General features: G+C 34.9%; 1 protein-coding gene across 2 annotated transcripts; it reads left to right on the forward strand.

Moving 5' to 3' along the window:
• The first annotated feature begins 3,981 nt into the window (after window positions 1–3,981).
• LOC103489654 (callose synthase 7) lies at window positions 3,982–25,994 on the forward strand. 2 transcript variants are annotated; one of them, XM_008448906.3, is made up of 42 exons: window positions 3,982–4,858; window positions 6,395–6,495; window positions 8,206–8,318; window positions 8,400–8,487; window positions 8,573–8,683; window positions 8,771–8,929; window positions 9,406–9,495; window positions 9,611–9,702; window positions 10,260–10,383; window positions 11,350–11,487; window positions 11,569–11,645; window positions 11,720–11,807; window positions 12,043–12,165; window positions 12,258–12,375; window positions 12,537–12,868; window positions 13,031–13,083; window positions 13,280–13,340; window positions 14,696–14,777; window positions 14,878–14,927; window positions 15,049–15,135; window positions 15,336–15,440; window positions 15,692–15,786; window positions 15,866–15,947; window positions 16,022–16,185; window positions 16,295–16,421; window positions 16,524–16,621; window positions 16,727–16,835; window positions 16,926–17,077; window positions 17,656–17,765; window positions 17,845–17,964; window positions 18,058–18,126; window positions 18,240–18,423; window positions 18,529–18,640; window positions 19,081–19,203; window positions 19,302–19,420; window positions 19,548–19,631; window positions 20,850–20,962; window positions 21,036–21,265; window positions 21,920–22,717; window positions 22,828–22,878; window positions 23,063–23,248; window positions 25,396–25,994. In XM_008448906.3, the coding sequence occupies exons 1-42, from the start codon at window positions 4,648–4,650 to the stop codon at window positions 25,657–25,659; spliced, it is 5,793 nt and encodes a 1,930-aa protein (XP_008447128.1). In that variant the 5' UTR covers window positions 3,982–4,647; the 3' UTR covers window positions 25,660–25,994. The 2 variants fall into 2 exon arrangements, with proteins under 2 accessions (XP_008447128.1, XP_050942441.1); XM_051086484.1 differs by lacking the exon at window positions 3,982–4,858 and adding an exon at window positions 6,280–6,301.
• Window positions 25,995–26,576: the final 582 nt, after the last annotated feature.

Below are 26,576 nucleotides of genomic sequence, written 5' to 3' on the forward strand. Positions count from 1 at the left end.
TAAGTTAAAATGTATACCATTATTAGACTCATCTGAACTATCGCCTACCGACGGCGACCCTTTCACTGGGTTATCTAGATCCTCAGAAAACTTGAGGAGCATGACATCCGTCTCACCAAAATCGCTCAAGAATGACGACATAGTGTCTGTGGACATAGAAATCAAACATTCAATAAGCAAATACGAACACATAACTAGAATTGAAATATATAAACTACATAAATATATGGGTACGTGGTTCGTCACTATTATTCGTCGTCACTTGTTCTGCCTTCATGTGACAAGTGTTCATCCACATCATCTATGAAGTCATCAGTGACATGACACACAACCGATCTTTCAACGATTGTGGGATCAACATCAATCCTACACAAAGTGTCATCCTCGATGTGTTCATCCACTTGATGGCTGACAATGATTTCTAGTACATTCAGGTGTTCTTCTCAACATCGTCCACTTCTAGCACGTCCCATATACACTTATTCTGAACGACTTGCACAACTTTCCAATTACTACCATTTTTGGGTAATATAGATCAAAAACTTGATGTACTTGCATTACAAGAATTACAGATTCCTCGATGAACAAAAAACGAGACGTGTTGAGAGATTTGTACCATTTCAAAGTGTGTTTTTTACTTTTGTTGACATCAGTGTCATACCATCGACACTTAAATAGCCAAACTTTTCTTTCCATCGGATATTGGGCGTGCAACTCTTCGTCTAGAACACCATAGAAATTATTGTCGCCACTTTCACTTGCATTGGTTTCACCAATTACCATCACTTTATTGTTTTTTGAAGTGCACCGGCAATCACGTTCTGACATGTAAAATCTTAGTCCACCCATGATGCATCCATTGTAACAACGAACGTCAAATGATGGTCTTATCGCAAGTGAGAAGAAATCGTTACATAGATTTTCATACTCATGCAGTTCTATAACCTGAAATCAACGTGACAATGATTATACACATTCACGTGCTTAAATATGTTGTGCATACATGTCACACGAAAACTTGTTATATACATGTGTTCAAAACCATTCAGGGAATCCCCGTTAATGTCTTTTGTAGAAATCAGTAGCATTTTGAGCATGTCGATGTATTAGCCTCAAATGTTTCCTGACATGGATGATTATGAGTTTAATTTGTATAACGATGTATAACAAATACTCAACAACTATACCTAAGAAATACGAAGATAAAAAATACTTACTTGCGATACTCTGATATTTCGTCTACATTATTAAGAATGTACCAATGGAAGAGGTGTTTCTCTTCCTGTGATAGAGTATGAAGACTCGACGCACCTAAGGGTTGTACTTTCTACTTGAAAATTTCAAACTCACCAATCACCTCGCCCTCTAAAGTATCATCATTTCATTCATCTCTTGTGAATCGAGTTTCTATACTACTTAGGTAACGCGAACAAAAGGTGCTCGATTCATTCACACATACGCTTCTGCAATGGACCCTACAGGACGTGCATTGTTTTGAACATACTGTTTTAAAGTGCATAGATTTCTTTCAATGAGATACATCCAATTGTAAAAGATTGGACTAGTAACCTTGGTTTCATATGGTATGTGAACGGCTAGGTGTACTATAATGCTAAAAAAGGTAGGTGGAAATATTCTTTCCAACTTACAAAGTATGATTATGATGTCTGCTTGCAATCTGTCCAAATCACTTACCCTTATCGTTCTGGCGCATAAGTCATGAAAAAAATTACATTGTTCGATAATAGCAATATACACGTTTTTTTGATAAGAATGCTCGAATATTAATAGGTAGTAGTCGATGTAATAAAACATGAAATTTTGCGTTTTGAGTCCTGATATTTTTCCCTCTCTTTCATTTACACATCACAATATATTGGAAACAAATCCATCGGAAAACTTAACTGATTTCAGGAACTTGCTAAACTCTATTCGTTCACTGTTAGCTAACGTGTAGCTCGCGTGTGGCTTGACCAATTGATTACCAACTTCTATAAGGTGTAAATCCTTTCTTATCTTCAGATCTTGTAAGTCCAATTGAGCATTTGTGGTATCCTTGGCTTTCCCTTAAATGTTCAACAACGTACCAACTAAATTGTCACAAACATTCTTCTCAATGTGCATTATGTCAAGTTTGTGACGTAACAGTAGTCTCGACAAGTAAGGAAGTTCGAAAAAAATACTTCTCTTTGTCCAATTAAGAGTTCTCCTTCTTTTCTTATCATTTATTGAAGGATGTTTACTCATAATTGGAAACTCTAATTGATCTAGCTGTTCTAAGATTTCATACCCATTCATCACAACTGGAGGAGCCATACGCTCTATCTTTCCATTGTGTAGCCTACTTCTATGCTACACATGGTTTTCTCGAACGATGATCTATCATCCATGCATATAGGACATGCCTAATACCCCTTTGTACTCCATCTCGATAGGTTACCATATGCAGGATTGTCATTAATCGTCTATGACAAGGCTGCATATAGCTGAAAGAACTGACTTGTAAGAGATTATACGTACACACCTTGAAATTTCATAACTCTTTAAGTTCCTCAATCAATGGTTGAAGAAATTTGTCTCTTTATGCATTTTCATGGTGGCAAATTGTAAGGAAGTAACACAACAGGCTACATACTGTACGAGGTGCTCATATGACTAAATGTGTTAAACTCATCTGAAGCTAACCCCAAACGCACATTCCATTGATCAAAAGAAAAATCAGGAAATTCATAATCAAAGTGCTTACATCCCTCCGCGTTAGCTGGATGTCTCAACACATCATCTGTTTCAAAACGTTTATCCCTATGCCATCTTATGTCAGTGGACCCTTCCTACGATACAAACAAGCGTTGTAATCTCGATACCAAAGGAAAGTGGTAAAGACATTTAATTAAATTAAAACAAATGATATTTTTGTAACTAAGTTCATCTTCATAATTTTTAGGGTTCCATCGTGATTTACGTAAAAGAGAAGAATTAGTGCTGTTGGAGAAGAAAGACAGAGAAAATAATATTTTTTTGTTACCCTAAATATTAATTTTGACAAATTGGAAATACTACTTTCAATTGAAATCGATTTACAATCTACGAGATACAAACATAACTACGAATTTAAACAACCAACAAAGTAATTAAAAACCACAGGTAGAAGGCTATAATGCTTTTAAAAGGACAATAATCTCAAGTCTTTTAAAAAAAAGCAAGCAACTGAGCCAACATATATCTTTTCTAATCAAAAATGAAAATAATGTCTTTTCCTCTCCCACCTCCTTCCTCTCCTTTTGCATCAATCATTTTCCTCTTTGATCTACATTCCTCCTGATAATTATTTCCTCAACTAATCACAATCAAAATCGAAAAATACAAAAAAGGAACAGAAAGATGAAAGTGTGACTTTTTATGGGTGAAAAACATATGCCGAAATTAGATTGGAAGGAAGCAAAAGTTGAATGATATATGTTTCTTATCTTAAGAAAGAAGAAGAAGAGTTGAGGTACACGTGTTTGCAAATGAGGGTAATTTTGGTATTTACAAAAATAAGTTAACGAGATTGTAATTTTCCTAATTCTATCAATAGATAGACTTAATTTTATTAAAAAAAAAAGTGTTACACAGTGCAAATTCCCTTCAAATAGTTTGATTTGATTATTAAGAAAAATAAAATAAAATAAAATAAAATAAAAAGATAAAAATAATATGAAAGTCACTGCTGACATGACTTAACCACGTAGGGTGTGACTGAATTAAGAGAGTAGGCCACTTTGGTCCAAACAAAATAGTTCGGACTTCATCCCTATATTTGTTTATTCTATCGATTGGAAAACAACAACTTTCTCGGTGCAATTGGCTGAAAAAGTTGGAAATTGGAATTATCCAACCGTTGAAGTGAGGGAAAAAAAAAAATGGGAAAGAAGCGGGCAAAGCTTGTAATTTTCCAAAACCTGGGCCCTTCGCATGTAATTCTATAGAAAGTTCATCTTCTTCACTGTTGGCGCGGGAAAAACGAGTCACTCATCTCAACTCAACTCTCTAACACAACCCTTTCTTCTTCTTCAACAAACCTTCTTCCCTCACCTAATTTCTCTCTCCCACCTGAGGAAAGCGAGTTTCATTCTCCACGGAATTTGTCTAGATTCCTAAACAACACAAACTACTCAAAAGGGTTTCTGTCTTCTTCCTCAAAAAGCACTGCGATTGGATTGTGACTGTCACATTTGTTTATGCAGAAAATTTTCATTTTTAGCGGCAAATAAAGCAAAAGCTAAAGCTAAAGCGAAAGCCAAAGCTAAAGCAACAACACTGCTTCTTCTTTGTGTTCTACCTTTTTCATTCCTAATTCCTTGTCAAACTCCAAAGTAATTCAATCATCCCACGCACTATTCCAATTCTTTTCTTACTCGCGGAGCAATCCAAAAGCTCATCCTCCTCCAATTACCCCACCTCACACTCAAAGCATCTCTCCTACTTCCTTCTTCTCTACTACTTAAACATGATCTTCCCTACTTTCTTCCGCATTTGCACAAACTTAGACTCAAACCCACTTCCTCAATTTTCGACTTTTAGAGACAACGACGCTGTTTCGTTCGGTTTTTGTATTTCCATCAGCTGGAACAATTGCCGGGTTGCTGAGGTTTGCAAAGCCAAGTTATGGCGAGTTCCAGTGGGAGCAAGAACGAGGTGGGTCCCCCTCGTTCGTTGTCTCGGCGGGTGACGCGCACGCCCACTCGGATGGTTGAGTTGCCTGAAGACAATTCCGGGATTGACAGTGAGCTCGTCCCATCGTCGCTTGCGTCCATCGCCCCCATTCTCCGTGTGGCTAATGAGATTGAGCCTGAAAATCCCAGAGTCGCCTATCTATGTAATCACTCTAACCAAACATCGTTGTTTGAATGGCACTTTTAAATTGCTCTTATTACATAGTTGGAAATGACTGAAATCCTGGAATAGCTGACTCTTTTGCTTGAGTTTTCTTGATTATTCGACGTATTTTTATGATCTAATTCGTTCACTCTTTCAACTAATTTATTATGGTACTTGCAGTGGAGGGCTTGAACTTCCTCTACTGCTACTAGCGCCTGCAAGAAAAAGCCACTCTTCTCACTAAGAGAAGTGAAAATAGGAACAAATACAAGCTAGACATGCTATTTTTTTTTTTCTATTTAGGAAGTTTCCAAGTCATCACCGGGGAGAACGGTTATGGCAAAACCATAAAATGCCATACACAGTGCGGAAGTACGGAATAGAACAATCTAGCCTCCGCATTTTAAGTTAAGAGACTAAAATAATGAAAATATGAACATAGAAACACAAATCTTTTTAAAATGAGATGAAACTGGATGGGTGGTTTTTAGCTTTTGTCCCCCGGCCATAATAATCTACTAGGATCATTACTTATTGGTGGTGGAACAGTTTTTAAATGAGTACTTTGACAAAGAAAATCTGATTATGACAATTTGCCACAGCCACAGGTTATGTTAGATGATACAAGATTATAGAGGTTAGTTGGCTAGATGCTCACCTCGTCATCATCCCACCAACGGAACCATACCTTTAAGTTTCTACTTTGATAATGCCATCTGTAATTCTCAAGGATTTGAACGTTTTCCCCCCTTTTAAATCAAGGTGCTGAAGAAAGTGAGAGTGTGCATCCAAGTTAGACTAATAGTATGACCATATTAAGAGCCATGTTAATATGATGAATAAGGAATCATTGCAAAAGACTTTAGCTCAAGGACTTGACTTCAGAAGACATTCAAAATGGCATGCAGGATTTACCTCCTGGTTGCTCACTATCTATTTACGTTGTGGCTTATCATTAGAAGACGTAATTTAACTCTCTTGAACCTTATACTACTGTTTTACTTTTTACTTCATTAATTTTCCACAAGCAGGCTCACTCTTGTTTTCGTCCAACTGATCCTTCAGATACTAGGCTGTTTAACTTCCATCAAGGGGTCTTTAAGGATAATATCGGTACTTACTATACATATAGCATCCGACTTTACAACTTACACGCTTGGAAGATCAAATGGAGCTCCATTTAGTTCTATCATGAGAGGTATCAAATATAACCAATACAGGGAGCGACACGATACTGGTCTGGTGATAGATTTTGTGCCTTGAAGAACATTTATCTATTGACCTCCTTAGGCCATTTAATTTTTACCGTTATCCTTCACTGATAAGTGATATTCTTTCAAAAAGTTTCCCTTGCATAACTTGTAGTTCTTTCTGCAGATTTAGTAAAAGAACAATTGCAGCTGGTTCTTGTTTTAACGGTGATCATGTTATGAAATGGATGGTGCAGATGATTTATTTATTATTGTTTTCCCAACAATCATATTTAGCTAAAATCGCGATTTTAAATTGTATTCCTTGTTACTTTTATTTGTAGGCCGCTTCCATGCATTTGAGAAGGCTCATAAAATGGACCCAACTTCAAGTGGACGGGGTGTTCGACAATTCAAGACTTATTTGTTACACAGGCTTGAAAGGGTATACCTTCTAGTATCGTATTGTTTCTAGATTACTTCAATCCACTCAAGTTAACTTCTAATCTGTTCAATTAATTACTTAAGCCAGTAATTTTTGTGGTTTGTATTTTGATTTTTTTTAAAAATAATAATAATAATAATAACAATAACAACAACTTTTATTTTTATAAAAAAATTAATGTAAAGAATAGGAAGCATAGACATTTTAGTGTGAGCAGTGTGTGTGTGTCAGACAGATGTTAGATACACCACACGTATTGGCACAATAGACTTGCTAAACAGATTTTAGACACCCCAACACTTATTGGCACAATATTAGAGTGCCGACTAGAGGGATATTCGTGCAAAGATCGGGGAGTTCCTTCTCCATCCACATTTCAGAGAGAAAGGTCAGTTTTTGTGACTTGCTGGGGTGTGTGCTGTGTTGTGGGCTATTTGGGGTGAGAGAAACAATAGTGTCTAGAGGTCTGGAGAAGGACCCTTGCGAAGTTTGGTCTGTAGTGAGGTTTCATGTTTTGCTTTGGGCTTCTGTTTCAAAGTTTTTTTTGTAATTATTCCCTTGGTAACATATTGCTTAATTGGAAGCCCTTTCTTTAGAGGGCTTGTTTTTTTAATACACCCTTGTATTTTTTCTCAATGAAAGTTGTTTATATAAGAATAAAAATAGACTTGCTAGACACTTGCCGAGCAAATTCAGCTCCATGGGGAGGCCATGTTGGCAAGGGCTTGAGGTCTCTTATACTGGCTTGGAGGTCCCAAGATTAAACTTCGAGTGAGTTTAATGTCAAAAGCACTTGATGTATCTTGAGTCCGAGCCCTGGGGTGACCACTGGTCTCTTCAAGTATAGGGGAGCAAAGCTCCAACTCCTGGTTATACAAAAAAGGACACTAGTTGAGCAAATTGAATAGAGACTACGACACTTTTTGGATACGTATAATTGTTTGCTAACATTGTCTAAGCCCAATAAATAGGTGTTTTTGAGACTCATGCCAAACATTAGATACATCACTCAATTATTCAAACTTTTATCTAGAACAAAAATAGGGACATAGAACAAAAAAATAAAATTTTAGAGTAAAATATTTCCAAATTGTGGCTTTTAGGATATAAATACATATGCCTATCAACTCAGAGTTTTCTTCTGGTTGAAAGATAATATAAAATTGATAATGTTACTCTAATAAACATGTCCTTTTCACGTCTGTCTTAGATTTTAAGAAAATTATGAGTCGCTCTGTGATGTCCATACCCGTGTTCACTCAAGTTAATTACCAAACCATTAACTTGTGCATTTAAAGTCCCCTTTCTTTCTTTCAGTTTTTGTTTTCCTTTTTCCCTTCCTTTCGTTCTTGATGATTACTACAAACTATCATAGCCTTAACACAAATTAAAATTCAATATAAAGCAGCACACCGTATGTTGGTCAAAAGTTTCCTGAATAATTTTCTTTCCTCTTGCTGCTATTTTTCATCCTTTGGAACCACAGCGTTTCATCATTAAGCATCTGTATGCATCATACGTCAATTTTAAAAAAGCTTTTGGAGACATACATCATATTTATTTCTCCTTAGGTGAAATGTGCTCCTCGAGTTTCTATTTTTTGAACGATTAGACTTCCAGAACATTTTAAGATAATGGTTCTCCCATATAACACTTGTTTGATTCAAGACGTGAATCAAAGTGATCAACACAAGTTTGTATTTTTTACAGGAAGAATATGAAACAGAACCAATACTTGAAAGACATGATGTTCAAGAAATTCAGGCTTTTTACCAGAGATTCTATAAGCACAATATTGAAGGAGGAGAATATACCAAACGACCGTGAGTTTTGTTTTTCGGCTTTCATATGTCATTTTTGGTTTTCACATTGTTTACACCCTTTGATCTCTTTGAGGCTTGAAGAGAAGAGATGGCTAAGGTTTATCAGATAGCGACTGTACTATATGAAGTTCTAAAGACAGTGGTTCCTGCTTCAAAAATTGATGAAAAGGCAATAATCTTCGAACTTCCTATGCAATTAATAATTCAATGCCTATAGAAAAACATGAAATAATTTGTTTGATTTGTTGTCGCAGACTGAGCAATATGCCAAGGAGGTCCAAAGGAAAAAGGAGCAGCATGAACATTATAACATTCTCCCCCTGTTTGCTTTGGCGGTTAAACCAGCTATCATGGAACTTCCCGAGGTTAATATCAGAAGTTTATTTAATATTGTGTATTCTTGAGTTCACTACTTAGTTTTTGTACCCTTTGCTGTCATCAATATTGTATAGATTGAAGCAGCAATCGAAGCATTACAGAAGGTGAACAATCTTCCAATGCCCAAAATTCATTCAACCAGCAATCCTGATGAAAATCCGTCCGTGCCAACAGAGAGGGTGAAACCTGTAAATGATATACTTGATTGGCTGTCCTCCATTTTTGGGTTTCAGGTATTCTGGAGGCTCTAGTTACAATGGAATTTTTTTTTCCTTCTTTTAAAAGGATACTACAATGGAATTTCTTTTGAGCTACTGATAGATGTTTCTGGAGGTTAGCTGGCTCTAACCTCAAATATCATTGGAGGGTGTTTAGAGTTTAAGTTTCTTATATTTTGTAGAATTGCGAATTTTTGAACCAAATTCCAACCCTATTACCATTTGTCCAAGCATCTGCAAATTTCACTCAGGGCTGTTTACTGCATTTTCATTTTATTTCATTTTTCCTGTTGTGCCAAATAATGTTTAGAAGTTCACATGGTGGGGATCTGTACATGGTATTTGAGATTGATGTTTTTTTTCTTCTCTCTATAAATTCTTTTAGATTTGTTACTCTCAACTTTAGTGAGTCTAGTTGTGTTACTATAAGGATATAGGAGACAGAAAGATAAACTCTGTTAACTTCTATCACGTCTTTTTTGGATATGAAGAAAGGAAATGTAGCAAACCAGAGGGAACACTTAATTCTGCTTCTTGCAAATATTGATATAAGGAATAAGAATCCGCAAGTACCTCACCAGGTAAAACATTTTGCTAATGAGTGATATTCCGTACTGTTGGGTTTATGATGTGATCTCAATTTTCTATGAGAACCTATGATCTGCATCTCATCTTAATATTACTTGCTTGATGCAGCTAAAAAGTGGCACTGTACAGCAACTGAGCGATAAAATCTTTAAGAACTATATCTCGTGGTGTAACTATCTTCGTTGCAAGCCAAACCTCGGGTATACCTTATTACCATAAATATCGTCAACATTAATCAATGTATTGAAAATTTATCAAATTTCATTCATTCTGTTATCCTTGTTCTATATTGTCACCATATTTACATGCTCACAATTAATGACTGCCTTTATTTATTTTAGACTTTTTTTAGAACATATAGAGACATAGAACAAACACAAATTTAAGTAGAAACCTTAGTACAAGGAGAAAAACCACGATGCCGATATTTCTTATTATTTTCTTATGATAATGAAAGCACAAGGGGGAAATTTTTAGGCAATATGAGCCTTATTAAAAGAATAAAAAATTAGGACAAAGTAAATCACAACTACCCTTGGGCTTTCAACATGACCTAAGTCCACTATTTCTAACACATACAAATGTCTTTATTTAAGCATATATTTTACATCACGACTTTATAATTTGTGTAAAATTCATTATGCAATTTGAACATTTGAGAGCTACTTCCAAGTTCGTGGTTTATGTATTTGGGTTCCCTCTTGGCCATCACTCTTGCAGCTTACCTACTAAGTTAACGGTCTATTTTACCTTTCAGGTTTCCTCATGAATGTGACCGGCAACAGTTGCAGCTTATTTACATCGGACTTCATTTTCTTATCTGGGGTGAAGCTTCAAATATTCGCTTCATGCCTGAATGTTTATGCTACATTTTCCACAATGTATGCGTGTTTTCTGATCACATTGTCATTCACTTATAATGTTTGATGAATTTCTTTTCATTGTTAGTTCTCAAATGCTTCTTGTCCTTGATGTCATTAAAATATCAAATGCGTGTTTTCTGATCACATTGTCATTCACTTATAATGTTTGATGAATTTCTTTTCATTGTTAGTTCTCAAATGCTTCTTGTCCTTGATGTCATTAAAATATCAAATGAAATTGCTGTATCTGTTACTAGTATTTGTTAGCATCATATGTGCCTGATCATGAATAGATTAGTACCATCTCCATAATCATCGTTGTTTAGAAGTCTGATTAGCCTTAAAACGGATAATTAATTTGTACTTTAAATTTTTCTAAAGAGTTATGATTAACAACCATCTTTCCTGCAAGTTAGGTCACTAATATATTCATAGGGAACTAGATAAAAGACGAGAAAAGGTAATGGTACAGGGTGGAGGCTGGATTTAACTCCAATTATAAATGTCAAGCCAATTCACAGTTATTTGCACTGGAGTCAACAGGTGATACCAAGAAAAAGGGGGGTGGGGGGGTGGAATATAAAAGTGAGGGGTGGAGGAACGTTACTAAAGAGGTCTGCCTACATTCTGAATTGCAAAGTCGAGTTAGCAGATTCACCCTATGGGATCAGTAAATTCATTAATTATTCTTATTGTGAGACCATAATAAGAATAATACAATGAAGTACATATATAAGTGTAATAAGGTATTTGATTAAGTGAATGTGTGAAGATAGAGAGAGAGATTCACCAAGGTTGGGTGGGAAATACAATTTGATATCTTTGATTGACAAAATGACCACTTTTTTTGTGAACTGAACTCATCAGTCATCAGTAATCACATAACTGTTATATTTTTTCAATTTATATCACTGTTTCTAAAATTTCTTAACATATTTCTGTGTAAGAATGCTTAACCTTATTCTTGTTTCCTCAATATGCAAGATGGCCGACGTTGTCTATGGGATTCTTTATAGCAATGTCCATCCTGTTAGTGGAGAATCATTTCAGGAGGCTGAAGCACGTGATGAGGAATCGTTTTTGAGGGAAGTTGTAACTCCAATTTACCAAGTGCTTCTGATGGTAATCACATCTTTTATTTGATCAATTTAATAGTTTCCAAGTTTGATAAGATTTCTAAGAATTATTTACTTGATGCAAAAGGAAGCTAAGCGAAACAAAGGAGGTAAAGCAAGTCATTCTACCTGGCGGAACTATGATGATCTCAACGAGTATTTCTGGTATGCTTTACCTATAAGCAAATTCATATCGAGTTTCCAATAATATTTACTTTAAAATTTATTTATTGATCTAGGTCTGACAGATGTTTTAACCTTGGATGGCCTATGAACCCCAAATCAGATTTTTTTAGGCATTCAGATTCTATACAGCCTGCAAATGCGGTCTCTCTCTCTCTCTCTCTCTCTCTATATATATATATATATATATATCTCCAACTCCTCTCTCTTTGTGCTAGTTGACTAGTTGATTTATACATTATTCTCCTAGCGGCAGATTAATCCAGCTGCAGAATGTCCATAAAAATTGAACGTTGTTGTCTTGTGCCTGCTTGTTTTCTGCAATGTATTTGTTCACATAATTTTGGAACATTCATGTGGAACTTTATTTGAATTTTAGAATCCTAATCAAGTAGCTGCTGGAAAGAGGAAGCCTAAAACAAATTTTGTTGAAGTTCGAACATTTTTGCACCTTTATAGAAGCTTTGACAGAATGTGGATATTCTTTATATTGGCATACCAGGTTTTGTAAACCTTTTTGGCTTTCTTTATATTACTTTTTAAACTCTTCTTTTTTCATGGAACGCAGTATCATCTATAACTTCATGATTTCAGGCTATGGTAATAATTGCCTGGAGTCCTGGTGGATCTCTTGTTGCAGTTTTTGATCCTGATGTCTTCAAGAGTGTTTTGAGCATTTTTATTACTGCTGCTATTCTTAATTTTTTGAGAGGTATGACGTCAATCCTGATTACATTTTGTTTTGTATAATTTTTCTGAATTTGTGCTAAATTGCAGATTCTTGTTAAGCTTTTTTCTGATGATTAGTTTTATCTTAGGTGATTATTTAAAGTTTTATGGCAATTTTCATCTTGATGTATGCTTTATCTGCAGCTACTCTGGATATAATTTTAAGTTGGATTGCATGGAGGAGCTTGAAATTTACCCAAATACTACGTTATCTACTAAAGTTTATAGTTGCAGCAGCATGGGTTGTGGTTTTACCAATTGCTTATTTAAATACCCTGCAAAATCCCACTGGACTTGTGAAGTTTTTCAGTAGTTGGGCTGCGGACTGGCAGAGCCAGTCATTTTATAATTATGCTATTGCGGTATATTTGATACCAAATATATTGTCCTGCTTACTATTTTTGCTTCCACCTTTGAGAAAAAAGATGGAGCGTTCGAATTGGCGAATTATCACATTGCTAATGTGGTGGGCTCAGGTCAGTATGTTTAACATTCCTTACTATCAATTGAACTTCTTGTTTGCTGGTTATTTAGATGATTTGTATCTAGAGTCTGGCTCTGGTTTTACTTTTCATCTCATATTACAGCTCTAATTCTCTTTATGCTCTTCTCTGATGTTTGGTTTGGCCATATTGCAGCCTAAACTTTATATAGGAAGAGGCATGCATGAAGATATGTTCTCGTTGCTGAAGTAAGTATACTTTTATGTATTTATTACTTTACTTCCAATTTATCACAAGGAGTTCCACCAGTGCTGCTACAGTTGTGACTACGATTTTAAGTTTAGGGTCTTATGCCTCGTAGCTTTTTGGTTACGTGAGTGTTCTGCTTTGCTATCTTTTCCCTTTCCATTATTTGTTTTTTTGACAAAACTTTCTTGGGTTCAGGTATTCACTGTTTTGGATACTGCTGCTAATCAGTAAGCTAGCATTCAGCTACTATGTGGAGGTGATTTTTCTTATCGATCGTTAATTTGGTTTTAGTATCTTACTGATAAATCCATTTTCTTTAATAATCTTTTGCTTTTGTATTTAAATGGGAATACTTGTAATTTTATTCATCTGGAACACTGTTGTCTCGATCTTGGTCAATGAGAGTGCAAATAATAACGTATCTAGAGGGATGTGTTTAGGTCATGGTGGCCACCTATTTAGGATTTAACATTTTATTAGTTTTTTTGGCCACCAAATATAGTAGAATGAGCCAACATGAGCTTAACTCAACTGTCACCTGTATGAATTTGTGAACAAGAGGTCTTGGGTTCAAATCTCCACACCCCTGCGTTTATTATAATACCTTTCGGAAAAAAAAAAATAGTAGAATGAAATAGTTCCTTGTGAGACTAATTGAGGTATTTTTGGTGGCCATCCACTTACGATCCAACATCCTATTTGTTCTTTTGGAAACCAACATATAGACTTGTAAATACATACTGCCATTAATATTGTTTCTAGCTTATGGATTATCTTCATACTCTTCAAAGTAAATTTTTAATCATGTTGGATAAATCCTTTTAATAGATCTGGTTCCCTGACTGGATAAGTTATACATTGAAGATTGATTGCTTCACATTCATTACAAGTATTTGGAATGGGGCTCAGAAAAAGTTATACGTTCTTGTTTGTCATTCATCCGTATCTGTAACTTAACTACTCTTTATATACAATATGGTATTTTCTATTATTTAACTTTATTTTTTATTTTGCAATTAAGGCTGAATGTGAATGTGAAAACTCTATCTCGTTTAGATTTAGGGAATGGGTTGTCTATGATAAGTTATCCTAGTGGAACAATTAAGATTGAATTGTAACAATATTTCTCCAAGTAATAAAAGAATAATGTGAGCTACTATTCATCTATTAAAATATTGGTATAATTAAATTTATCATAATCCATCGGCTTAAATTTTTGAGTTAATTGATGATTTAACATGGTATCAAAGTAAGAGGTACTTTGTCCAAACCCTTGTAATATCATTTTGATTCTCAATCAATATTTATTTCGACATGTTGGACTTTCTACAAATTTTTAAGCCAAGTAAGGGAGTGTGTACAGTATTGATATAGTTTAGTGCATGGAAACCAACAGCTTAAGCTTTTAGGTAAATCGGTGATTTAAGTAGTCTTTACCTCCCAGTGTCTTGTTGGGGTGGATGCTGAACTACTTTAATTTGATACAATAAATGCAGGAACTAAGCATGGATAACAAAATTTCCCTATTGTCTATACCGTGGAATTATTTTGACCACGTTTAGTGGAAAAATATCTTTCTGAATCTTATGGTTATTATTTGCATTTGAATAGATATATCCCCTTATTGGTCCTACAAAGCTGATTATGTCAATGCATATTGATAATTATCAATGGCACGAGTTCTTTCCACACGGTAACGTCTTATTATTGTAAAATATTAAACTTCAATAAAACTTTGTGGTAAGATGCTATTGCTATTGCTATTACTAATGGTTATTTTGGAATAATGACAGTGTCATATAATGTTGGGGTTATTATAGCAATATGGGCTCCAATTGTGCTGGTAAGTGAACTAGAATTTCATGAATGTACGATGGACTACATTTAAGGTGCTTGTTCTACTATTGCTACAGATCACATGACATGTTGTACTAATGTTTTCTTTTCCTTACTGTTATGTGTAGGTTTATTTTATGGATGCACAAATTTGGTATGCAATATTTTCAACCATTTTTGGGGGCATTCATGGAGCTTTCAGCCATCTGGGTGAGGTTAGTGCCTAGTATCTTTCTAATGAGTGAAAATTATCTTGTTGCCAACAGTTAAAGAGAATCTAGTAAATACTTGCAATTTCTTTTGTTTTGGGGGTAGTTTTACAAAATTCCTTTTGCAGTTTGCCGACTGTTGAATTTAGAATTGGGTGAATGGAATTTTCTTCGTGATATTATTTGCTAACCTTACTATTTTTTAGATAAGGACACTTGGCATGTTGCGATCCAGGTTTGAGGCCATTCCTTCAGCCTTTAGTGAACGACTGGTTCCATCATCAGATAAGGATTCCAAGGGAAAGAACCTGGTACTTTAAGTTTCTAAGTCATTTATATGTCCTTTTGATTATAAAAAAATAATGACAATAACATTACTTAGAGGTTGAATAATTGGTCAAATAATGTGAAATTTCAAAATCTATTTTTTCAGAATAGTTTAACTTGTTCAGTGCGTTCCAATTCTATCCAAGGAGGCCATACTTTTAGCTTATAATTAATGACTTCTAGCCATTAATTTGGTTATTCCTTTTATTGTATAAAATGTACTCTTTCATCACAGGATGAATCATTAGTAAGGAAGAATATCACCAACTTCTCTCATGTCTGGAATGAGTTCATATTAACTATGCGACAAGAGGACCTGATCAGTAATAGGTCATCACCTCAATCAAGTTCAATTGATATAAAAATTGGAAGATCCCTACATTTTCTTCTGACTTGAACTTTCATGCAGGGATAGAGATTTACTACTTGTTCCATATTCTTCAAACGATGTCTCTGTAGTCCAATGGCCTCCTTTCTTGCTTGCTAGTAAGGTATAAAAAGATCCTTGAAGACTTGTAAGGAAACTATTTAGTTGTCTAACTTCACTTTCTGCCAATGATGCTAGATTCCAATAGCATTGGATATGGCAAAAGACTTTAAAGGAAAGGAAGATGCTGACTTATTCAGGAAGATTAAAAGTGATGATTATATGTATTCTGCAGTAATAGAATGCTATGAGACACTCAGGGATATAGTAACTGCACTTTTGAAGGATCAAGAAGACAAGAGGTAAGGCGATCATGATATCATATTTAACGTTTTATTTTTACATAGTCTCGATACCGCCTTTCCTGCTATCAATTCTCAGGATAAATTGATATTTTCTTTTATAAAACAGGATCGTGCGGGATATTTGCCACGAGGTAGAACTTAGCATACGTAAACAAAAATTCTTAAGCAACTTCAGGATGAGTGGTCTTCCTTCACTCAGTGAGAAACTGGAGAAATTCTTAAAACTTTTGGTGGTATGTGTCTACTGTATTAAAAACGATGTTAGCTGTTTGATAGACTGATGGAATGGACTTGATTAACTGTGTGTACATTTAATCAAGTATTTTCTTTGACAGCGTGATGATGAAAATGAAGTTGGTGGGTCACAGATAATCAATGTTCTCCAGGACATCTTTGAGATTATCACGCAGGATGTCATGGCTAATGGCTCTCAGTAAGTCTTTTGAAGTACAAGTACACGTAAACATTAAAACACTGTCTTGTAATGAAGTTTGTTTGATATTCTTGTATGTATATAACCGTTTTATTCCAATGCAAGAATTCTTGGATTAGATGAAGATCCAAATGATAACTCTGATGGCAAGAAGGGGCAGAGGTTTGAGAATATTAACATAGAACTTACACAAACCAAAACATGGATAGAAAAGGTTTTCTTAGCTATCATTAAGCTTTTTATTTTATTTTCTTTATATGTCATCTAAAAATGAGGGTTTATACCATATTGCTTTTGTTAACAGGTTGTTAGGCTTTCTTTGCTTTTAACTGTCAAGGAATCTGCAATTAATGTGCCTCAAAACTTGGATGCCCGTCGACGTATCACATTCTTTGCGAATTCCTTATTTATGACAATGCCTAAAGCTCCTAAAGTCCGTGACATGCTATCATTTAGGTCCGTCATTTTGGATTTGTCTTTCATGTTTCATTCTCCATTTTGATAACAAGTGTTTTCTTTTGTTTGTTTGTCTTATGAGAAAAAAGATACTTTCTTGTGTTTAAAATTAATAGTGTGTTCTTTGGCAATTGATGACAATTCATTTCATTTGGAGGTTTTATTTATTTTTCTAAATCTTTGTATGGTGCTTGTTATTTTTGTCTTTGTTTTTAGTTTAAAATAAGGTCACAAGTAAAAAGAGAGGACCTGATAACTTGCTGAAGTGATTTTTTTGTTTTGTGTGCAATTTGTTTTTCCTATTAAAGAAAAATTAAGTTGTGGCTCAAAAACTCGGAGTACCTCTAGAGCAAAATGGTGGTTTTTGCCGTCATGAGTGTTTGTTTGTTTGTTTGTTAATGAGCTCTCCCTCCCTCTTTGATCACTATCTCAATTATTTCATGTTCTTGATCATAAGCATGAATTTATTCATTTGAGCGTTTTACTTATTGTTGTCTATTGAGTTGCAGTTATATTACTGTTTATTCTCTTTCACCTGCTGTTTTGACAACTCAGTTTTCTTGCTGTTTTATGATTAGTGTTTTAACCCCTTATTACAAAGAAGATGTCCTTTATTCCGATGAGGAGCTTAAGAAGGAGAATGAGGATGGAATATCCATTTTGTTCTATCTCCAAAAGATATATCCTGGTGAGCTTTATCTTCCTTCCCCTTTTCACATTTAATGCCATGAACAGCAAACTTACACTTGTGTTGACCGATATACTAGATGAATGGACCAACTTTTATGAGCGTGTTTTAGACCCAAAACTTAAATATAGTGATAAAGACAAGATGGAGTTAATACGACATTGGGTATCCTACAGAGGGCAGACATTATCAAGAACAGGTTGAAAGAAATTCCCTCCCTTTTTTCTTTGTTTGAATTTATGGATCCTAACCTTAACACTTGCTATGTCCATAAATCTTGATGGTTTATCAGTACGAGGTATGATGTATTACCGTGATGCACTTCAGCTTCAATTCTTTCTGGAATGTGCTGGGGAGAACAGTATGTTTTCTAAATCTATTTTGCTATTATCATGAGATTCAGAATCTAACCCAATTTTGTTCCCAAACTGAGTTTGATATACTTAATATCTATATTTCTTATTTACTTGGCAGCTGGTAGTTATCGAAACATGGACTTAAATGAAAAGGAGAAGAAAGCATTCTTTGATCGTGCTCAAGCTCTAGTTGATCTGAAATTCACTTATGTTGTCTCATGCCAAATCTATGGTGCTCAGAAGAAGTCTGATGATGACCGTGACCGAAGATGCTATAGTAATATTCTCAATCTGATGTTAAAGTGAGTCAGATATTAATATTGTTGCTATCCTTTACACTGTACAAAATCCACATAAAAGTACATTGTTTTTATAATGGATATAAATAGATAAATAATATTGTGCAGGTATCCATCTCTACGTGTTGCTTACATAGATGAAAGAGAGGAGACAGTAAATGGGAGGCCCCAGAAGTTTTATTACTCAGTTCTCGTGAAGGGAGGTGATAAATTAGATGAGGTATGGGAGAGTAGATTCTAAATTTTACACTTGCAGTTATATTAGGAGTTGCAACCTCTTGCTGGTTACTTCCAATGCATGCTGTGTGCCACAAATATTTAAAGTTCTGTTTTCTATGTAGGATTCAGTGACAGTTCTGAGTAAGAAGTTACACCTATTCCAGAAAATTATTAAAAATAAATAAATACTTGGAGCTTTAGGCTTTATTTGACCACATAAACTTTTTACTACAAAATTTGAGATATGGTATACTTCCACTTTAATTTTTTGAACAATTGGTAAATATCATCAGTCATTCTTCAGCCTTTATCTGTAGCCATGTGGTAATATAGATGCTTTGGTTATGTTCCTCATTGAAGAGTGGCAGCTGGGGCAAGGAGTTAACTTTTTGCGGGACTTTCTCTAGAAGTTGCTGTTCTAATTGTTTGTTATGTCTTTAGGAAATCTATCGAATCAAGCTTCCAGGTCCACCAACAGCAATTGGGGAAGGAAAACCCGAGAATCAAAATCATGCCATTATTTTCACTCGTGGACAAGCTCTGCAGACCATAGACATGAACCAAGTGACGCCTTTTTACTTTCTCCAATTCATTGAATGATTATTATTGTAGGAAGTTGACAGTTGCAACTTTACAAGTTTAAAAAATTTATGTTCTCTCAGGACAACTATTTTGAAGAAGCTTTCAAAATGAGAAATGTTTTGGAAGAGCTCCAGAAAAACCGTCATGCAGATCGAAAACCCACGATATTGGGTTTGAGGGAGCATATCTTTACTGGAAGGTCAGATAGGTTGAATGTAGTAACTGCTATACAAGAATGTAACTAGTCAAATTTCAATGTAGACATTTGGTTTGATATATGGTGGTTGACAATGTTTTATACTTGTTTCTCCCCTTATGTTTTACAGTGTTTCATCTCTTGCTTGGTTCATGTCCAATCAGGAGACTAGTTTTGTAACTATTGGCCAACGAATTTTAGCAAATCCTCTGAGGTAAATCATTGATTTATCTTTATATAATTTCAATGTATGTACACTGCTTACAAATATATGACGTTGTCTTCTTGCATATAGTTAACTTTTAGATTTAAACAGTAAGCGGCCTATTAATATTTTCACTTTTTGTTTTACGGCACGCCGTGGGTCTATTTGTACCTTGGTGCTTTCCAATTTTCTATTTTCCTCTCAACGCCCTCTGTCATCTTGAAATTTTGAAAAGGCTGGAAAATGGTCTGAATGCTACTGAGAAATTAGAAATGTATTAGCCATGTTTGGTCTAAGAGATACCTGCATGAGATCATGAGCAGGTGACATGGGGATTGGTAATGGAAATTAAGCTAATTCCAAGGACTATTTACTGGCTTTAATTTATAGGTTGCTTTATTTCGTCCGTCCATTTTTCACCTTCTTCTACTTTTTAGTACCAAGTCCGTATTATACTGTTATCTCTATCACTTTCCTTCCCATTTTCTTAGGTTCAGTACTGGCTAGTAAGTTATGCAAGCTTTTCATCTTATTCTACTCAGTAGTGCCTGTGCGCATTATACTGTCATAACTATCACTTTCCTTCCCATTTTCTTAGGTTTACTACTAGTTGTTTATTAGTGCCCGACAATAAAAAATAATCTTCTCTTTCTCTTAAATCATCGATTGACCCCTAAAGCTTAAGCTAATGGGTGAAGACAAAGTTGAAGCTTATCTCCTTTACAAAAAAAAACAAGAAGAAGAAGAAATAATTGGAGAAGAAATAATATTGAAAGGGTCTTTTTACGAAAGACCTCCCTGGACCACCTGCTCTGATACCATTTTAAATCATCGATTGATCCAAAAGTTTAAGCTAATGTGTGAAGGCAAATTTAATATTATATCATCTATCACATTCAATTATTGTTATTACATAATATAAGAGTTATGGATTCACATTAGTAATAAACTATATCATGGATATGATCTCCAATAACTAAAAATTGGGAAAGGGCCTAGTCAATTTGATCCATGTTTCTAAATTACAACCTGTGTTTTCTGATTATGTATAGTTGACATTTCTCACTTCTCCAGAATTTATAAACCTATGTTTTTCATGCTACTGGTTACAATATGTATTTTGGGGGTGAAAAACCGTTCCTATTTGTTTTGAATTTAAATTGGTCTGATTTGTTGGAGCCTTATTATCATGGATCAGGTTCATAAACTCACATGTCACTTTCACAGGGTACGTTTCCATTATGGTCATCCTGATATATTTGACAGAATCTTCCACATAACTAGGGGTGGCATCAGTAAAGCTTCTAGAGTCATTAACCTAAGCGAGGATATATTTGCTGGTATTTCCTATTTCAATTGAAGGTGATATGCAGATAGATTCCACTTGCCAATTAATTGTGCTAATTTTAACAGGATATAATTCAACCCTTCGTGGGGGGTTTGTAACACATCATGAGTACATCCAAGTAGGCAAGGGGCGAGATGTGGGGATGAACCAGATATCACTTTTTGAGGCAAAGGTTGCAAATGGAAATGGAGAGCAGACACTCAGTCGTGATGTTTATAGGCTTGGACGTCGATTTGACTTCTATAGGATGCTGTCCTTCTATTTCACAACTGTTGGATTCTACTTCAGCAGTATGGTATTATTTCCATAACCAAGATTTGCTTTAGTAGTATTAAGACATAATTTATATATGGCTTTGCACTATCCTTGAATAACTGCTCAAAATCTTCCCCTTAAGATTAACACATGGGCTCCTCATTTCCAATAGGTTAAATATTTACTCAGTCACCTATTTGTGTGCTTGTATTTATAACTAACATATCTTCTTAAGTAATATATGGAAAGATGTAATTGCTTCTACTAACTGTGCTCTATATGTAAATATTAAGAGAATGTGTCCATATTAATATTTTTCCGGCAAAGATGCTATATTTTTTTACTCAAAAACTTGTTGATGCACATGACTTTTAGTTGGCTTCGACTTTATGAACATGATTTTTAGTTGGCTATTTCCAACTTGATTTAATTTGGATACTTGATGGGCTATATTAAGATATCCTGGTAGGCTTGAACTTGGGGATAGTTTTTGTGAGGGGCTGAATCTTTATTGTAGTATGAGTTCTAAGACCAATGAACAGCAATTGGTGGATCGAAATCTCTGTCCAAAATTGAGGAGGCCTACACTAAATGATTATTCTTTGAAAATTCACAAATGGTGCTTTCTATTTCCTGTGTGTGCTTGTCATCATAGCATGGATCCTTCTAAGCTTTTGGATTATACATCTCACAGGTGACTGTGCTTACGGTGTATTTATTTCTATACGGACGTCTATACATGGTTATGAGTGGTGTTGAAAGGGAGATTCTTGATAGCCCTTCCGTGCATCAGACTAAGGCTCTTGAAGAGGCTTTGGCTACCCAGAGTGTATTTCAGTTAGGCTTGTTGCTGGTACTGCCGATGGTGATGGAAATTGGCCTTGAAAAAGGATTTCGGACTGCCCTTGGTGATTTTGTTATCATGCAGCTGCAACTAGCTTCTGTTTTTTTCACATTCCAGCTTGGAACTAAAGCACACTTTTATGGTCGAACAATCTTGCATGGAGGTTCTAAATATCGAGCTACTGGCCGTGGGTTCGTTGTTTTTCATGCAAAATTTGCTGATAATTATAGGCAATACTCGCGAAGTCACTTTGTCAAAGGATTGGAACTGTTTATTCTGCTGCTTGTTTATCAAATCTATGGAAGTTCATACCGCAGTTCAAAACTTTATTTGTTCATCACTTTCTCGATGTGGTTTCTGGTTGCCTCCTGGTTGTTTGCTCCCTTTGTGTTCAATCCATCTGGATTTGACTGGCAAAAGACGGTTGACGACTGGACAGATTGGAAAAGGTGGATGGGAAATCGTGGTGGAATAGGGATCTCCCATGACAAAAGTTGGGAATCTTGGTGGGATGGAGAACAGGAACACCTGAAAAGTACAACAATAAGGGGAAGAGTGTTAGAGATAGTATTTTCTTTACGGTTCCTCCTATACCAATATGGAATTGTTTACCACCTTGATATATCTCATAATATTAAGAGCTTCTGGGTAGGGCTTTTTTCTATTATCACAAAGATATTTTCCCTTATTGTCCTATTGGTATTTCTCTAGATATGTTGCCATATCTCACTATTGCTTTTGCTTCAATGTCTTTCCAGGTTTACGGACTTTCTTGGGTAGTCATGTTTATTGCGCTTGTTGTCTTAAAGGTATATTCCTATATAAGGATCTCACATTATTTTCTTACCTTGATGGCTAATTTGCTTTAACATTTTTACTATTTTAGATTGGTTGGCGGTTAATTTGTTCTGTTTGATGAAATTGTATTTTGCGTTTATTCTTGATAGATTACTGCTCTTGTTAACTGATGTTTATGTTATATGTGGCTACCAGTTGGTATCCATGGGCAGACGAAAATTCGGTACCGACTTCCAGCTCATGTTCAGAATACTGAAAGCTCTTCTCTTCCTCGGTTTCATGTCAGTCATGACTGTCTTGTTTGTAGTATGGGGCCTCACAGTATCGGATCTATTTGCAGCTATTCTTGCGTTCTTGCCTACTGGCTGGGCCATCCTTCTGGTAACTTTTGCAACTATGCTCTCATGTGATATTTGTTTTATTAGTCTTTTAAACGACAAGAAGTATAGTTTTGGTCATTGAGCTTTGGGCTTAGTTGCACCTAGGTTTCTAACTTTTCCAAACCTCGGCTTCAAAGGTGTACTTTTTCCCCTTAATTATAATGGAGAAAAAATAAAATTAAATCAGTAGTTCAAAATATAAGTTTTCTATCCAATGCACTTTGGGTCAGTTGCATAAAAAAAGTGTCAAATCTACTAACAAAAAAGATACTTCCTGGCTTCCTACACACAAACTGCCACCCGCCTTCCTTGTCTTATTGTTATCCTTCCATTTTCCCCTACAAGAAATTGTTAGGAATGGAATTAGGAATATTATAAGGGCATATTAGCAATTAATTAGATAGGAAAGTAGTTAGGGAGATTGGTTATAAATAGAGTGAAAATGGATGAACTTAGACATTTGGTGAATAATTTATGGCTGGAAAAGATCTCAAGAGAAAGGTACAAGTAACTTGCATTACTTATTTCTATTGTAATTTCTAATTGATATTGGAACATATTAGTTCCCTATATGTGTACACCTTACAAACTTAATCTACTACCGGGTTTATAATTTGTCTGATCCTAACTGCCTTCGCAAAAAGACCATTTCTTATCCTTCTTTCTTGTCTAGGTCTCCCTTACCGTTCTTTTAACACCTTCGCCCTTCTTTTCACATAATTGAATACGAGACCCTAACATTTCTATCACAACCAAATTTGTTCTCTCTCGTAAAATCATGTATTATCATTATGTATAGTAACTTTAACAGTCCTCTAAAGGTAGCATGATAAATAAAAAGTTACTTTTACAATAACTTCTAATGTCTCCCAAAATTTCCCCTGAAGTTCATCTCTCATTCAAATAATGTTCTACTTAACGAGTCACTTGGAAAGTTGTACATAACGACAGTTTTGAAAATGATAGAAAATTATTTGTTAGGACAATATACCTCTGTTATTTTCTTTCAAATATTGTGATATTGATCATTTTAGGTATAACCTATATGGGCTTTACATTTAATTTACTTGAAAGACCTTTGTTAATGAAAATGTTGTGGATCTCTCCTAATACGAATGAAATTGGGGAAATGAAGATTCTGTAAGTCATTTCCATAAATAAATGTATTTTATGCATAATGGTTATAAGTAACCAACAAAATACACATGTATCAATAACAACTATTATACACGTGTACGAATAACAACTTAACTATACACGTGCACCAATAACAACTTAATCAACATATACAAAAATTCTCTAATATCTCCTTCTAACAACTCTATGACCTCACTTTGCATCCAGAACCATTATCTTTTAATCAGCTTTAGTATCCTAAGTTTACTAGGAAATGCTATATGTTCCCCTGGAAGCAATCTTTCTACTTATCAACTACTAACTGACTGTTTTTGATCCCATCTCCTAACAAGAACGTTATATGGTTTAACATCTAGCTACTTTACCACGTTAATTGCTTGATTTTGCATGTGAAAGGCCAAATACTTGGAACTGAGGATGTGTGCATGTTACCGTTTGCTTTTGCTGGACCTTTTCTATCTACCTAGAAAATTAGATGTGAAGATCATCATAGTTCACTAAACTCTATGTGTTATTCCGGCGGTTCTCTTTGGCATAGATAAAACTTGGACATTGTTTGGTTTAGCACAGCTTTCTTTGAATACATTAGTTGTGAAAGAGCCAGTATTGTGTTAGACCTCCAATTATTCACAAATATAAAAGAAAGGGCAAAAGGGTCCTTAACCAGGAGACATATGAAGGAGAGATGATTGGGGAAAAGAACAGGGTAGATGGGGCCCACGAATAAAGGAGGGATATAAATAGAATGTTTTGGGGATTGATGTAGGTAGGTTTTATTGTAGTAAAAAGCTGCTGGAGCTTTAAGGGAGGTTGCCAGCCCTCTCTAAGGTGCTGGGTAAGTTTTGTATTTTCCTTGTTATTTTCTTGCTTAAATCTTGTGAACTTCTGTTTTTGGTTGAATATTATAAAGACTACAGAGTGCTGCCTTTGTTTTAGCCTTTTGTTAGGATTATTTCTGTTATTTTAGGGTGGGATCCTAACATATTGATTCATATTTTTCTCTTTCTAAAGATTGGGCAGGCCTGCAGACCGATGATGAAGGGCATAGGATTCTGGGAATCAATAAAAGAGCTTGCAAGAGGGTATGAATACATCATGGGTCTGGTCATTTTCATGCCCATAGCCATTTTGTCATGGTTCCCATTTGTATCAGAGTTTCAAACACGTTTGCTCTTCAATCAAGCATTCAGTAGAGGTCTACAGATTTCAATGATTCTCGCTGGAAGAAAAGAAACGCCATCTACTATTATGCCATCTACTACCCCATCTACTTGAACTTGAACTACATCTCTTCTCTTCTTATGTTGACATTTTTGGCCTTCTCATCAACTGCCCATTTACAGAATCTCTTCAATCAGCTTCTTGATGTGTCTTGTAGGTTGTTCGTTTTTCCCCAATACATAGTTAAAAGTTTATAAATAGAATTCTGAGAGATCAGAAAGTGATCGTTGTCACAGTTTACCATTTTCCTTACGTATTTTGATAACATGATTCCTGTAGTTTGGGATTTCCTGTAATTTTGCATATTCTTTGTCTATTCTTTAATCTATAGGAACTAGAAAAAAGAATTTGGTGATTACCCCAAGAAATGAAACCCAATGGTACTGATATAGCTGTGTTTCCCCCTGGACCATACTTTATTTTATCCACAGTTTTGTGTAGTCGATTATGATTTCAGTAGTTTTATTATAATCTATTTAAAATAGTAATTTTTAATGAAGAAACAACTAGAATTGTCCAACTGAAACTAGATTACGTGAAGATATATAGAGTTTTCATTCTCCTGTTGATGGAACTGCAGCAATTGTAAACTTGCATCCCATATTGTAAAATTAAAGCATTTATCGGTTAGAACGTTAATACTTAAACCTGTTTAGTTTCATAACCATATGATTAAATAATTCATTAAAATTTGATGTCTTGGACTTTGTATTTTTTAAAAATATTGCGTCTTTAATTTGTTTATGTGTAAGAAATGTCACAAATCTTCCTACTAATTTCTTTAATATAAACTAAATCTTAGTTGTTATGGCTAAAATGTAAAAAAAAAACAAAAAACAAAAAACAAAAAACAAAAAGAAGAATAAGTTTTGATGAATATATAAGCATAGTTCCTAAATTTTAAAATTGTATTTTTTAGTCCTTAAAGTTGATAAGATATATTCATTTGATTCCAGAGTTTTGAAAATGTA

Source organism: Cucumis melo, chromosome 1, assembly GCF_025177605.1.
Source record: "Cucumis melo cultivar AY chromosome 1, USDA_Cmelo_AY_1.0, whole genome shotgun sequence".
Lineage (NCBI taxonomy): Eukaryota > Viridiplantae > Streptophyta > Magnoliopsida > Cucurbitales > Cucurbitaceae > Cucumis > Cucumis melo.